Here is a 16,406-nt window from a genome sequence, read left to right on the forward strand (position 1 = left end):
TAAAAAGAAATGCCAAGGCTTAATTAGCATAGAGTCCAGATTAAGACTGAGATTTTACACTACAACATACCTAACTGCCTCATCACTTTGAGATTTATGGAACAAATGATTACAGCAAAGGCCAGAAAGCAGAAATTTTCATTAGAACTTCAAACTTCTCAACCCCCGCATAATAGTACAACAAATGGGCATTTCCAGAAATACCAGAAGTTAGAGCTGGTAATTAGCATTGGGAAATCCCAGCCTGTCTTGGCTCTGATTCTGACAATAGGTACCTTTTCTGCTGAACTGCACAGTCAATTTTCAATTTCAAAAGACACTCTACTATTTTAATTATTTAGTATTGAAGGTATTTGGAAACAAATCGCAATTCTAACCTTCTCGTCCCATTCGACAAGATAGCAATTGTCAAACGTGTTTTTCAGCTGATCTTCAATACCCACAGGAAAGGGTCCTAAAACTTTTCAGTTTTTGCCTATAGACAAGACACTGAAAACAATCCAAACCATCAGAGCCTTCAGACAAGCTGCCTTTTCTAGGGTAACCCAGAACATGGTTAAAAGCCAATCCACCTAAACAAACCACTTAAACACTTATATAATCCTCGTATCAAAGAGCTAGATATTTAAATGTGTGTAGGTGCCTAAAAATGTTGACGAGCATCTTGTCATATATAAGCAGTAGGCAAAACATGTTTAGACAGGATTAATCTTCATACATTTGAAAATCCACTTTGCCACTGTTTAAGATTCTAGGTGCTTTTGAAGTCAGGACACAAACTGACTAGTTACTACAGAAAACACTCCAATCTCAAGTATTAGAGACCTAATAACACATCAGTAGCCATATTTTTAATTGTAATTTTTCAAAATCTGCTTTTCTAAGCAGAAACAATGAAGAACTTCTGTCTTACTGGGTAGAGACATTCATTCTTCACTGTGTGAATAAACTGCGGACTGTCTGTAAACAAATTCAACTCTGAAATGATAGTTCCTGGTAGCAACTTTCTCGAGTGTTACATTTGATAGCCTCTATCAACAATTAAAATGGTCATCCTTTTAGGTGGTCAGCTTTTATGTGTTTAATGGCAGGTTTTGAGTTTGATAATGAGAAGCAAGAGCTGAGGAGAGTGGAGAAAATACAGCTCCTCAGACAGAAGAGACTTGTTGCTTTGTCAAGACATGATTGTGGTTTCTGTTGCCTACACATTCTTTAAGTGTGCACATCCACTGCTTAGCTTCCAGTCTTGGCATTTGCTCCCACCCAGGCACCCTGCTCACAGATTCCCAGTCTACAAGCATCCTCCTGTGACTACACATCATGCTTTGACAATAGTCATTTGTGACAGAGCGATAAATCCCATTCCTTCTCTCCAAATACACGTGTTCACATGGCAACAGTCACCCCCAGGAAGGATTTCACAGTGATTAAGTGTGTCAAGGACAAAGGATTCTCCAGTTAATGGGGCTGGCTTCACACACAGTAAATCAGGTGAGACACAGCAATACAGCAAGAGCATGAAGTGAGGAGTCTCTCTTCCATCTAAGAGTCATACTCTTATCTCTCAGCTGTGGATTGTACAAATTGCTAAATATTTAAATTAGCAGCCTTATTTACTTGTGTGTTCCTGCAACTCCTCTGCTGGCATGCCCACCTTTGTACTTTTGGGCCAATATTCTCAGGGTGTGATCTGACAATGTAGCTAAACCAAGCAACAGCTGGAGGAAGGGACGGCCTGCTGTTCCTCCTACTTCCACCATTCCTCTCAGGGCTGACCCTACAGTAACACAGACCAGGGAGTTATCCAGCTGACACTCACCCCACAGAGTAATTTTACATCATTTCTTGTGCTTGACCTGGCTCACTGCAGGGTCAGATACCCTCAAAATGAGAAGAGTAGATGTGAAAAAAGAGGGAGCAGGGACATCTCTTCCACAAGCATGGTGTCATTCAAGCACCAAAGCAATGCCCTTTAGCAGGGACACCAAGAAATATACTTGAATATCAGTAGTTATACTCATTTTCAGTTCAGCCACTGCAGGAAAGCCTAGAAAGCTTCAGTACATCAGTGAAATTTCCTTCATTGTCTTCATTCCAGCACAGAGTTTCTCCAGCCTTACTGCTGGAGAAGTGTTGTGTAATTCCTATGTCTCACACACACCTTGAAGACTTCCTACTCTTCCCACTCTTTATTTTTTTTATGCTAACAATGAGGTTACAGAGAAGCGCAGTCTTCCTTACCCCAAGACATCTTCAGTTCTAAACTACAATATATTAAAGATTTCCTTTAGAAAGGGATGAGAAAAATACTCAGTCCATCCCTGATTTTACCCTCATCTCCAATCCAAGAGCAGTTACCTCATCTTGTGAATTGAGATACAAATACAACTGACTAATTCCCATTAAAAAGACATCCTTTTTCTCCTCCTCAAAAACTGTAGCTAAGAGCAGCTTCTGGGAACTGAAGAGAAGGATAATTTTCCTTGCTTATCTTGCACAAAATATAGGACAGCTCCTGTTGGTTGCCTTGAATTATGCCCTTAAGGCTTGGCTTCAAAACAGAGGAAACCAGACTGTCATGGATTTAGACTGTTGTGCTCTTAGAGCTGCGTATCTAAATTTTAGGTATCTGAAAAATCCTTTGCGGTCAACCTTGTCTCCAGCCAGTAGACAGCAGTAGTACCAAAACAGCAATTATGTTCAGACTGCCCTTGATTTTGGGGAGAGGCATACACAAGTTATCAGGGCTAGATAAGTAAGGAATAAGTGAATCAGTGCAATTTATGACAGTGGCTGGACTCGCTACAGCAAGGTCTGGTTTCATCACACATGTCACTTAGCCTTTGCTCTAGAGCAGCAGCCCAGGCAAGCAGCATAAAAGTGTGCATGAAGTCATCCTAACACATGGGCACACCTGACTTCCAAGTGTGTTCACGTATTAGCCAACAGACTGCTCTCGTTACTCGAGCAGATGCCTATTAACAGTTTTAGTGATGTGGGTGAACTCAAAATAGCAACTGCTGCTGCTTGTTGCAACAGGAGCAACAATGTCTGGCCATGGAACTCTAGCAGTTCTAAACTGAACAGTTAGATGGGACATGAGAGACTTGTGATACTATTTTTACTTGTTGTGAAGTGCCACAAGACAATGTGCACTGGCTGATTCAGTCTGATGACCAGCAAAACCAAATACTGCTAAGTAGTGAAAAATGTTTCCCTCTGCACCCAAAATTACAATATTTCTGGAATATTCTAGATGTTCTAGAAAGCAAAGGTTGGTTGACATATTTAGCTTGTTTATAGAGGCAGTCTTTTAAGAAATACGTCTTGCTAAACCGAAGGAGTAAAGCATCCACCAGCACTGCTGCAAGGACGCCAATTCAGCAGCTGTACCAAATGCTAACCAAATGCTAACTTGTGGCTCAAAAGTAGTAGTCAGCACATCTGCAGGTTACACCACAAGAGTAACTACCTTCTGCTGCTGCTGTGCCCTACAGGCTGGATAAAGTCACATCATTCTAATGGTGTGCCATGAGACCATCTTTACATCAAAACACCCACTGAGGGCACTGGGTAACTTTATTCCGGAACATCAAAACTTCTTAAGATGCTCCATTTTCAAATCTAAGGATCTTAAGCTCCAGGACACCATCACCAAATCTGGCGATGACAAACAGTACATCACTTCTTTCAAAAGGGCACAAAAATTTAGGATGAAGAATGAAGCACCACATTCTTCACAGATCATGAAGATTTGTTACAAATTCCACACAGTATCTGGAAAGTCAATTAAACACAAACGCACTTATTTCAGACTTCTTACTAGCAACACAAAGACGGAATGCATAGTAGTAGGAATAGAAGGACAAGAACAGGACTGGACTACAGCAGTTCCACTGCTCCAAGGGAAGTATTGCTTACAACACATGTAGAAGTTTGGGTCTCCACTGATACAACTACTACAAGCAAGATGATGTGCAGCCTAATGTCTCTCTAAATGATGTTCTGAAGATTCTCCTGAGAACCTCCATATTTATGTCTTCCTTCCTCACTGCTCCAGCCTCAAATCCACCCCTCCTGTCGTACTAGAACTGATGAACCACAGCTGCCCTAATTGCTCAGCTGGTTCCTGTATTCTTGCTGACAAAGAAACCCTGCCACAGACTGGGGAGACAGTACATTAAGTGCTCAAACACCACACTGATAAGAACAGCACTAGGCTTAGACAGAAATATGATTGGGTAGTAAAGTCCTTACTAGGCTTAATCCTAAACCTGTAACAAAGTTCCAATTTGGACACCAGCACAATCCAACAGAAGTTCTGCAGGCCCCACAGACGTGTGCATGATTCAGCTATGGGGACCAAGGCAGTAAAATACTGTTACTTTGCATAACAGATAATGGCTCTACAAATAGAAACAGCCTACTCCATACTGTACTCAGCTGTTGCCTTTGTGCTTGCAAAAAGGTTTTCTTCTCTGTAATTCATTAACCTGCAAGCTTATCAAGGTGGGAGTGAAGAACTTGTTTCCAGCATGAAAACCAGCAGTCAAACTGAGCAGAAATACTTACGTCACTCTTCCTGAACTTTGCTTTTAAGCTCTTCATGCTGATCACATTCAACCTTCCAAACCTTTGAGGAGCTTTTTACTCTTCTTCAATATCTAAACAAAAAAGAAAGAAAGAAAGATTCCAACTTGATACTATTCAGTTCATTGGCAGGCAGGTCAGAATTGAATTTGCATATCTCTATCACCCTTTGAGGATTTAGCCCTCAAGCTCTAAAAAAGATTAACAGTCACCGAAGGGAAACTTTCTAACTGTTTCTCTAAACTTAAAAGTAAGCCTAAATCTGACCAATGAAGAACAGAACAAACATTTACCAAAAACTCAGTTGTGTATCCTGTTATACTAAATACATCTCCACATAATTAGATCACCAACTTGTTCATACATGAGCAGATTTCCCTGACCACTGCCTATTTTAATATTATCATCAGGACAGCCATTTGTAAAGTGACAAAATCATAATTCAAGCCAAGTATTCATTAAAACTTCACCATCCTATCACCAGGGGTCTGCACTGGGTAGCAGATACCAACACTATCATATGCACAAGTCTAACCACTAACCAAATTCAGAATTGTACTTAAACCATGCAGGACACGTACTAGGACAGCTCAACATAACACAGCAGACAGAATTGCCTGAGCAAGACAGAGGTTATTGCTGGAAGACTTGTTTTGGATTCTTCCCCATAAGGGACTGTACGTGTATTCTTAAGAGCCATAGCTGCTTGTACTTGGCAGGGCACTATCACAGTCATGTTCCCCCTTCCTCCCTTTCACATGAAGGAAAGCAGCAGTTGAACAAACATATAAAACTAATGCAACAGACAAGCTGCAAACTCTCACAGAGGAAAGTGAGTGTCTGGAGAAAAGTTTCCTACAGAAAGCTTCAGTGATACCACAGGTTGCCAATCCAGGGCAAACATAACAGGTAACAGAATACTAAAATAGCATGGCAATGTGCTTTTTCCTAGAGCACAGTAGAAAATCTTAATGAGAGACCAACGTCTGGATTGGCAAATGCACCTAAGTAAAAATGTTCCACATTTCTAGTTCTACAGTATGCTTACTGAGATAGTTAGCTGGTTTCATCTACAAGTTTTAGCCGCTATACAAATTCTTTCTGAAGAAACAGTTTAAAATTAAGGATGTTCAGCTGTATAAACTTCCTCCCTCCACCCTAGAAAAAAAAGTAGAAAAAGTTTTACAAGTCTAGTCAGACAAATAAATAACTGGAATGAGGACTGGAGCATAAATTCAAATAGGTCATGCAGGGTCACTATGTTTCACATCACTCTTCAGAAACAGCAGATTACAGTTTGATAACCTAAGGGCGATTCAGTTGTTTCATAAAAGTACATCTCATTATTATAGGGCAAGTTGCTATGTTCTACATGATCACTCTTCTATGAGTTTTATAAATCCAACTACACAGTATACCGTTAGTAGAATGATTGCTTCCACAAAATACAACCCTAACTACCATTCCGGAGTAGCAAACAGTGTTAAGTAAACATGTTACTTAGTTCAAACCCATATTTATCTGGCACCCATTTAAGACAAACTCAAGTACATTTCTTCAAAAAAAAAAAAAAAACCAAACAAACAAAAAAATCCCATACTCTATATACACACAAACACATTTCCCACAGGCCAAATCCCTCCAGTAGGTAGCAGTAGGTAATCTGGAGTTATTCTGTAGGTTGTTTAAAAATCATTAAATTGAATTAAATTACTCTAAGTCTAATTAAGCAGTCATTTTCAAGCCATGTCAGGTCCCTGACTGCTTCCAGGTATATGAAAAAGGGGTTTCATTCAAAATTCTTGCGTTTAATCACAAGGAAAATGGGCTTGTGGCATTTTGTTTAATTCTTTAGCAAGCAAAAGGAAAAAAGGAAAATAGATTTTGCAGAACCTTGTCACTCCCTGACGTAGGTGAAAATTTCTTAGCTTTTTCCTGGATGCAATGGAATATTTGTAAAATAGTAAAAAAAGTAAATTAAAAAAATTATAACCGAACAATCAAAAAGAAGGAATTATTTCTGATTGCTCTGAGAGAAGCATACCACTTTGTTTCTGCTACACCTACCCAAACTTTGGAGAAAGTGTTTAAATTGCAAAACAGCTGTCATAACCTGCATTGGAAAGGAGCCTGAACCTCAACAAGAGCCCAGTAATCTCCCAAATCATCATCTGGTAACACCAAGAATGATGAGAACGGCAAAGACCAGAAATGCCAAGGTACAGACAAGACAAATACCGTTATCTACCTGCCTTTCTTTACATAGCACACCAGCAAAAAGCCCAAATCAAACCAAACCAAACAAACCCCAAACTTCTAAGAGAAAAAAAAAACAAACAACAATGTAAAGAAAGTTTAAAGATGCGAAACATAACACAATATCCCACAAAATCCAAAACTTAACAGAATTTTGTTTTATAACTTAAATATACATTGACTAAAAGAAGTGAAATGTTTAATTGGACCAGTTAATGAAGTATAAATAAATCCTGTGCACAGGGAATTAAAAACAAGAAGTCTTTCCTCACATACAGATTGCCAAAGAATTGTCTGCTGTAGGCTGTCCTTCCCCCTTCCCACTCCCTCAGCATTTTTGGCTCCTATGGACAAAAGATTTATTATAGCTCCCAAGGAAGACGAAGTGCTCAATTACAAGGCTGTGGGAGAGATGAAAACTCCTTGTAGGTACATACATGCAGCAGCTGCAAAGCTGGACTCTCTTCTCTGAGGAACCTGTAGCAAAGTCTAATTAACAAGTTTTGCAAGCACTCATAGTATGTTACTCTCCCTCTTGAGAGAAAGGAAGAAGTGTTTCTGTCAGAAGACGTGTTTTTCCCACCAGATACTTCACCTCCTGCATAAATGCATTTTATACATTGAATGTGAAACTCAAATCCTCAGCATAATTAAAAAAGCATGCTCAAGCATTCAAAAACAGCATTCCCAAGCTTAGCGTGTTTTTCACATCTGTATTTTTCCCATAAGATATAGTTAAACATAAACATTAAGGTTACAGTTTGTGCATCATAATGCCCATAACCCTTCAACTGTAGAGATAAAAATGCATGAAGTGGTGAGGGCTGCCTTTTCTTGTCACTGTTTAAAGAGGAAGTCCCCTCTCAAAGGGTGTAATTATTGGAACTGATGCAAAAAGAGGTCAGCATCCTGATTCGGCAGAGCTTTATGACAACTGTTCATTTGCCCGACGGGGGATAAAGGAAGCGCCATTAATACTCTCCTGTTTTACAAGATAGGAAGTGACTACTAGAAATTCACTAGAGAGCATCAAGACACTTCAAAACAATATTTCTGCAACGAATCACAGGTATTAACAAGAAGCAATCTTTACTAACAGAGGCATTTCTCCACTTTCAGAACGAATGTGTAATAAATACCGAGCGCTGTCATTTTATAGCTGCAGCAACTTAGCAGCAGATAAGTGCTTAACTCCGGGGATTCTCAACAGCTAATGCTGATCACGTGCTTTTAACCATTAGCTCCAAAATTAAATATCTACTCCTCTATCTCATCTTCCTTTAGTTTAATGTCAAGAAACAGCCTTGAGGAGTACAAGCCACAAAAACCAGCTTTAGGTCAGTGGTAAACCTATCTAGCTAAAACAAGAGACATTGAAGTGGTGGTAATCTTTGGCCTCAATAATTTCATTGCAACTGCGTTTTAATACACAATGCAATCTTTAGGTTTAAATGTAGGAAACAGATTAGGATAATCTTCCCCACTGATTTATAGTGAGATTTGTGCAAACCACAGTAAACAAAAATAATGACTTTTTTTTCCCCTTTCATTCAATTGCATTAAAACCAGAGCAAGGCCTTTCAAACAATGTTACAATTAACTCCTTGAAGGGGCCAAAGATCCAGTGATGCAACAAGGAAAAGCCTTATTTTCCCTAAGTAAAACTGGAAGTTTACAGTAAAACCGTATATTATGCACAGTGTTCATGCTAATGAATCACTCCTCACTGGTAAGTGCTGAATTCAATTAATTTAGGTGTCAAAAATCTTGCACCTCTTTCAGAACACCCTGAGAAGACTCCATCTCACACAGAGCTCTTTCACAGCAAAGCATGACTAATATCAACTTATTTCCCCTTCCCCTCCCAAAAACACTTCAAAAAAACTTCTTTAACCTTGAAAGATTACAGGAAAGATTTACAGACTCTACACAAGATCTGGCAACACACAGAGAGGTGTGGGGGAAATGAAAAACGGGTCTGGAGTGTGGGAGAGTACTACTGCTGCTATACACTTACAACCTCCTTTGTGTGACTACACCTACTCTCATGGGGAAAATAAGGGGCCCCAGAAGCATCTTCCCCCAAAGCACACCATCAGTAATCCTCTGGATGATCACTTTCTAAATCACAAGCCCAGTTCTGACCCAGAAGCACAGCCCAGCAGCAGCCAGCACTGGGAAGCAGCCAGAGGCGTCAACACTAATGCATCCCTTCTGCTGATCACCTTCAGTATCCAACGTCATAAATGCTTCCCATCCCTGAGCTTCCCTGACCTACCCTCCAATACCAAGAATGTGCTCCAGCCCAAGCTTCTCTTCAACACTGCCAGAGTCACAGTACTGCCTGGAGGCATTAGCCATTGCTCAGCCTCTTTGGCTGCCCCCACATAAATGCAGCAAGTCCACTCTGTCCTAAAAAAAAAATCCACCCAACACTCCACCTCCCCTGACTACTTCCTATTTCCATCCAGCTGAGCATATTGTTCCACTTCTCAGGCCAAATCAGAGAAGCATGTATGATGAGACCAAAAGCTACAGGAATATTTCCCCACTCTTTATCAGCACAGCTCAGTTTTTCCATCTTGAGTAACCCACCCTCCTATCATAGGGAAAGTCAAATGAAACAGAATTTTATAAACTCAGTGTTACCTATAAAGACAAATAATTCTTGGCTTGGTTAATCTACTACTACTTACTAATGAAAATGCAGTGAAAAATGCACCGAGAAGCCCAAGCACTACACAAGAGTGGGAGTGATTTATATACAGTTAATCCCACTCTAAACAGAATCAGACATCAGAGATAGCAAGGGCCTTGGGTAACTTAGTGCACTCCCTCTATCTGCTCACAAATCACTGGCAAGGATGTGCTGAACTGTACAAATTTAAGCGTCTGAGCCCAGAAGTTAGAGCGCCAGAGACATTGCAACACTAACAAGTCTAGAGCTATCGCTCCTCTCTGTGATACACTTTGTATCAACTCTTTACTCTTACACTTCCTTTGATATTTGGAACTTGCAAATGTTAAATTTCCTTTCAATGGATTCAGGTGAAGCAGTACCAGCCTCTGAGGATACATACAGCCAATACATATCCAGGCAAGATGGTTGATCTGGGGATACGTGCAGTTTGTTTAAATAGTGTATTCAAATGCAGTTCTAGACAGCCAGAAGAAAGCTAGCATCAACAAGGCCTTACACACAGTGAATTACAGGAGCAGGTTAAGAGAAAAATCAAAATGTGACATCACCCTGATTTGTTTATTTGGCATATTAGACAGGACTTAGAAAGTCCGGGCAAATTTGCCGTTCGCTCCTTACATACAACTTTATTCCAGTCCCACTCCAGTTCTTTTGTCTGGAAGTGTCTATCAACACATACCCAGGCCAATGAGGAGCACAACAACAGACAGGACTTGTTGCATGAACTGGGACATACTGCTGCTCCTTCTCTGCCTTCAATTTCCCTGTCTCTAAACCAAACACACACACACACACACCCCTTGCATGGCCCTCAATTTTGAGACCATCTTCTTTAGTTTGATCATACATAAAACACGTTGCAGTTCCACAGACACTTCAACTAGACAAGATTGGAAATAAATCATCTAGCTACAATTAGCAAGAGAGAAAAATGCCTTAGAGTCCCACTTCTGAAATTTCAGTTCTTAAATGAGAAACCCACACAAATAACAACACCTAGTACCTGTTTATACTTCCTCCCTTCCTAGTATTCTGTTATCAACCATTCAACTTTATGTTCTTCAGAATCATCAAACACAACAAACTGAACAGTTGCAACATTAAATCTATGAAGAGACATATCCATGACTTTATGGATTAATTCTGGAACAGCCTAAGGCAGAGCAGTCATCCACTAGGGCTGGAGTTAGAAAGACAGGAATATCAAAGCAATTTACCTAAGACACTTGAAAAGCCCCACTCTCATAAACACCTTGGAAGGGTATCCTACTGGAAACTCCTTTAATCTAGGAACACCTTCAGGGACTGTACTGATAACACAGCTCCCCTATTCAGCTACCAAGTTCTTGGGAAAATATTTCAAGTGATGAAACCAGAGCATTTTTTTTTAACATTACCCAAAAATTGAGAGTTTCATGTGTTTCCATCCTTCAATAAAAAGCACTAAAAATTCAGATATTTTCTATTCTGGAAGACTACCAGTGCTATAAAGGACATCAGCAAGATCAATATTTCTGTCTTGCTGGATGATGTCTGTAGAATGGTATCTGTGCTGCCATTCAATGAGATCTGGACAGGTGCCAGAGCTGGGCAGAGAGGAACCTCACGAAGTCAACAAAGAAAAGTGTGGGGTCCTGCAGCTCATGACAAATACATCTCATGGACCAGTACAGGTTATGGGTTAGCCTGCTGAAATCCAGTTCTGTCCAGAAGGACCTGGGAGTCCTGGTGGACAAGTTAACCATGAGCAAGCAGTATGTCCTTGTGGTGAGGAAGTCCAATGGTATCCTGGGATGCTTAGGAACAGTGTGGACAGCACGCTGAAGGATGTTATCCTCCCTCTCTGTTCTGTTCTGGTGAGGCCATATCTGGAGTGCTGTGTCCAGTTCCAGAATGCCTAGTTCAAGAAAAGCAAGGAATTTCTGGAGAGGGTCCAGTGAAGGGACACAGATGGCTGGGGAACTGAAGCATCTCTCTCATGAGGATAGGCTAAGAGAGCTCAGTTTGTTTAGCCTGGAGAAGAGACAATTGAGAGAGGGGATCTTAACTATGCTTACAAATACCTTAAGGCTGTGTGTCAGGAGGATGGGGTCAGACACTTTTCAGGGGTACCCAGTGACAGGACAAGGGGCAACAAGCATAAACTGAAACAAGGGAAGTTCTGTCTGAATATGAGGAAGAACTTCTTTACTTTGAGGGCGACAGCACTGGAACAGGCTGCCCAGAGAGGTTGTGGAATCTCCTTTTCCGGAAATATTCAAAACCTTCCTGATCATGATCTTGTGCAACCTGCTCTAGCTGAACCTGCTTTGGCAGAGGGGTTGGACTAGATGATCTCCAGATGTTCCTTCAAACCCCAGCCGTTCTCTGATTCTGAGATCTTAGGGATAGTCAAGTGATTTTTATCTGATTTTATTCAGGTTCTTGAAATTTGTATTCTATAGCAGCAGCACTAGGTGCTCAATAAATATTGCAGAAGAAGATACAGTGTTTAAGATACTTCTCCCATCCTTCACAGGCTTATGAATCTTCATATATCCCTTAGAGTTAACATGTTGGTGTCTCAGGCAACTAGTTGTAAACAAGGTCCTCAGAAAGTACTAGAGTGTCAAAACTCTGGAGAGTTATTTCAGGGTGTTCCAAAGTGCCTTTGGGAAGTCAGACATCTGCAAGAACTAACAGTAACTCCCTGCCTCTCAGAGTTATGAGAAAAAGAAATGGAACATCCTCAGCTACTGAAGTTACAGAGTCACAAGCAGACCAGCATACAAATTCTTTTCCTTTTATAATGACTGAAAAAATCTGGCTTTCTCTCTCCTCTACCCATTCCCCCAACAGATTCACGTGGGAGGGAAAAAAAAAAAAAAAAGACATGTCTTGTTTTACAGTATTTTAAGTACTAGCAATGGCTTCCAAGCAGAAAACCAAAAGAAGACTATGACAGCTTTAGAAAATATACATAAATTACTACAGCATTCATCTAAAATGCAAGTTCTGCGTGCAGAGGAAGGACTTGTCAAGACTTAAAACTTCCCAGGAAAATGCACTAACCACATGGCTCTCCCTCAGATGAGACCATCTCAAGTTCAGCACAGACAATTACCATCACCTCCAGGTGCTACTGGCCATCTTGTTCTGGACCCTAACACAGAGGAAGGATGCTTTCTTTCACTGCTGTGTTCTTCCACTCCAGTAGTCCTTGGCAAGTACCTGGACTGTTAGTTAGCCCAAAGTGCCAGTGGAGAGCTTCAGTTGCTCCCAGAGTTCACCAGACTTGAATGTCTCTGGCGGCTGGATAGAGACAATCTCTGCTCTAACATATTACCAGAATTACACTTATTTGCACTACTTTCTCTGAACCCTAAAAGCCCATGATCAGAAGACTCTAAATGTAAAGAGTAGCCAGGACTGACAACTCTGAAAGCAAAGCCCAAGCTACATCAAATACAGCTATCACCTGCATGCATCCACAGGCACCTAGACAGCAGCTCCAAAAAATGATGGGAAGTGAGCAGGCTTCTCAGACATGCAAGAGGTAGACACACAGCAGGAGCCAGCTGCTCAAATCTATAACCCCAGAAGATGGTATGGATTGACACGCTTCTACCTTGGAAGTTTTAGTACTCTACTATGTCAGCCATTAAGCAAGGCCCTAAAGATTTGAATTTATTTGTTCTGGTTTCCCTTGTTTTTTTTTTTTTTTTTTTCCTCTGTACTTGTTTCAAACATTATCCCTGTGCAAAAAGAACTAGCCCACAATCAGCTCCCCAAAGGAATGTGATTAGGGTATTGTTGCAGCAGGATTTAGAAATTACCAACATCTTACACAAGAACTAGCTTTCATGTTTCTCCAGTCACAGCTTCTCCCTCAAAAAAGGCATGAGGTTCTCATCAGAGAGGGGGAGAAGGAAAACTGAACAGAAGGAACAGAAAGAAAAAAAAAAAAAGGAGATGAGGCAAGTGAGTGATGAAGTGCTTACATCACTTCATGAGATGAGCAGCCTCCCATCTAGTCTCTTCTTCACCTGATGTTATCCATCTCTCTCTTGGTTCAGGGAAGCAGAGAGGAGGAAGCAGCATTTTATTGCTTTGCTAGCACATGCACTCTTGGAAGGGGAGGAGAAGTGCAAAGGGACAATATTTTTAGAGACTGGAAAGATGAGTGTCTGCTACTGAACAGTGACTTATTGGCACTGAGCTTGGCTTCAAATCAAGGGAACCCTGAGCTCATATGGTGTGTTGTTCTACTCAAAATGCTCTCTCACTCTGGTTCATATGGCTGTTATGCAATTCTTCCAATAGTAAATAAAATCTCATTGACAGCTTTCCATGAGTGTCCCAAGAGAAGAGTCAAGCAGGTCATTGACAGATATTTACTAAATTCAGTTACTCCTAGTTAATCGTGGACACCAGCAAACCTTTCTAAAATGACGCATGTGTAATTTTTGGCATCTGATCTATCTTTTCTTTTAATGACACAGCTAATCTACAACCTGCTAGGGTGGAGGAGAAAAGAAAAAGGCAAAAAGAGACTACCGCTTCTACGAAAGTAGCAGTAGACTGGAATTGTTTCATAGTAGTAAGCACATTCATACTCCTTACAGAAGCAAATGGGAGAATTCGTTAGAGATCCTGCAACACTGTTAAAAAAGATCTTAACTACTCTTTTCACAAGGAGAAAGTTAAGAATGTCACAAGTGGCAACAGCAGACTGCAGAAGGCTTATGCTGCCAAATGCTGTGCAAGAGGAAGACAAATCTTTCGCATGCCCTGTGGGAAGTTAAAAGCACAGGGTCCCGATTAAACTCAATGCTACTCTTAAAGCAGACTACTAATTTTTTTTCTTTTTAACAGCAACAGAAGATCTGGATCTTTTAAGCCCGCGCTGCCGTGGGAAGGCGCAGCCCCAGGCCCGCCCGCGGGGTACGGGGATCCGCAGCCGGCAGCGGGGCGGGGGCACCGGCGGGGACCGACAGCGACTCTGCCCTCCACGGGGTCCAACCAAACCCCCCGGACAGCACCGGGACAGCCGGGGCCACCCTCCTGGTCGGAGGGAGGGATCTGAGGGTTCCCTCCCCCGGGAGGATCTAACTCCCACCAGGGCGCCCCGGGACCGGCACTGCCGCCGCCGGGGCTCAGCCGGACCCGCGCTACCAAGGACCCCCGACCCCGGGGCGGCTCGGGCGGCTCCGCTCGGGGCCGAGGGACCCGCGGAGACCCCTCTGCGGGCGGGCAGGGGTGCGGGGCGGTGAGCCGGCGCTGCCATCGCTCACTCCTGCGGGCAGCTGTCACTCCCCGCCATGCATCTTGAGAGGAAAACAAAACAAAACAAAGCAACCAAAACATAAACTATAGAGTAAATGGAAATAAACAGTCAAGCGGCAGCAACTCACAGGCTGGGTCCCCCCGGTGTCCCCCGCTCCCCCACACCAGGCAAACGGGTCTCTCCGGCAGCGCCCGGCGAAGAGAAGGGAGAAGTTCCCTCGTGTTGCGCCCCGCAGAGGTTTCCCCGCTGGGGCTGCGCCGCGGAAGAGCCCGGAGCCCCCCGCGCCGGGCGGCGGAGGCGGGAGCAGGTGGGCGCCGCACACAAAGCCCCATTCACCGCGCCCGCCGCCGCCGAGCGCGCCCGGACCCGCGCCCGGACCCGCGCCCGCCGCCCGAGCCGCGCCGCGCCCTCACCTCATGGAGCGCCCGCGTCCCGCTACGCCGGTGCCGGAGCGCCGGGAGCCGCGCACCGAGCGATCCGCGGCGCTGCCGAAGGGCGGAGCGGCGGCGCCGAGCGCCCCGGGACACTCGGGGGCGGGATGGGGCGGAGGGGCGGGCGTGACACGGCGGCCACGTGATGGCGGGGCTGCGGCCCCCCGCGGGCAGCGGCGGGCGGGGAGGGGGCTCGGCCCCGCCCCGCCCGGGGAGGGGCTGCGGAGGGGAAAGGGAGGGAGGGGGTCTCGGTGGGGGACGCTGGGGGAGACCACCCTGCTGGCTGAGGGCCGGGTGCGTGAGTGTGAAGAGGGAATCACAGAATCTCTGAATAAGCGGAATTGGAAGGGCCCCACAAGGATCATCAAAGTCCGACTTGTGGCTGTGCACAGGACACCCCAAGAATCACACCATGTGCCTGAGAGCATTGTCCGAACGCTTCTTGAACTCTGTCAGGCTTGGAGCTGTGACCACTTACCTGGGGAGCGTCTTCCAGTGCCCAAGCACCCCCTGGGTGAAAGACCTTTTCCCGATATCCAACCTAACCCTCTCCTGACACACCTTCAGGCCATTCCGTCAGACCCTGTCACTGATCACCCCAGAGAAGACATCAGTGTCTGCCCCTCCTCTTCCCGTTGTGAAAAAGTTACAGACTGCGGTGAAGTCTCCCCTCAGTCTCCTCCAGGTTGAAGGTGGGTGCCAATCCACTGCCATCTCTGGATGTCTTCAGATCTCCTTAGGAGAAAGCTGCGCACAGGGGCAGGGGCCAAACATATGTCAAGTTCTTAAAGAAGCACAACTGCTTCAGCACATGACAGAAGTTCTGCATTTTGGTTCTCTCCAAAGCTTCCCTGTGTGTCAAATGCCTCTTTGTCAGACCTATAGGTAGGAAGGATTGTTTGAGAAGAAAGAGAAGTGGCCACTTTTTGTTCAGGATCCAAATTAATGACTGGTGTAGTGTTTGGCTACATAGGAGCTTAGAGATCAGAGAATCACAAGTGGGCTTTATAGAAGTACCAATGTTCTGATTCACTGGATGTGCTTTAGGAGTCTCTTTCCTGTAGGCCAAACCCTTCTTCTCAAAGTTGAACCTCTGGAGCGCCCTTTCTCTTCTCTCAAGCCAATGGCAAACAACCTTGAAATCTCACCAAAAAGATCACCT

General features: G+C 43.5%; 1 protein-coding gene across 3 annotated transcripts in view; it reads right to left on the reverse strand.

Annotated features, from left to right (window-relative positions):
- The window catches only part of RAI14 (retinoic acid induced 14), an 86,811-nt gene extending 71,476 nt beyond the window's left edge, over positions 1-15,335 (reverse strand). For 2 of the 3 annotated variants that reach the window (XM_082301315.1, XM_082301313.1), the window contains exons 1-2: positions 15,227-15,335; positions 4,573-4,664 (exon numbers count right to left, since the gene is read on the reverse strand). In XM_082301315.1, the coding sequence (XP_082157441.1) occupies positions 4,573-4,608 (36 nt within the window). In that variant the 5' untranslated portion in view covers positions 4,609-4,664; positions 15,227-15,335. Of the gene's footprint in view, positions 1-4,572; positions 4,665-14,940; positions 15,152-15,226 lie in introns of those variants that run through there. The other variant, XM_082301314.1, reaches the window with a different exon arrangement.
- Between the last annotated feature and the right edge of the window lie 1,071 nt (positions 15,336-16,406).

This window comes from Coloeus monedula (assembly GCF_965178545.1).
Source record: "Coloeus monedula genome assembly, chromosome: Z".
NCBI lineage: Eukaryota > Metazoa > Chordata > Aves > Passeriformes > Corvidae > Coloeus > Coloeus monedula.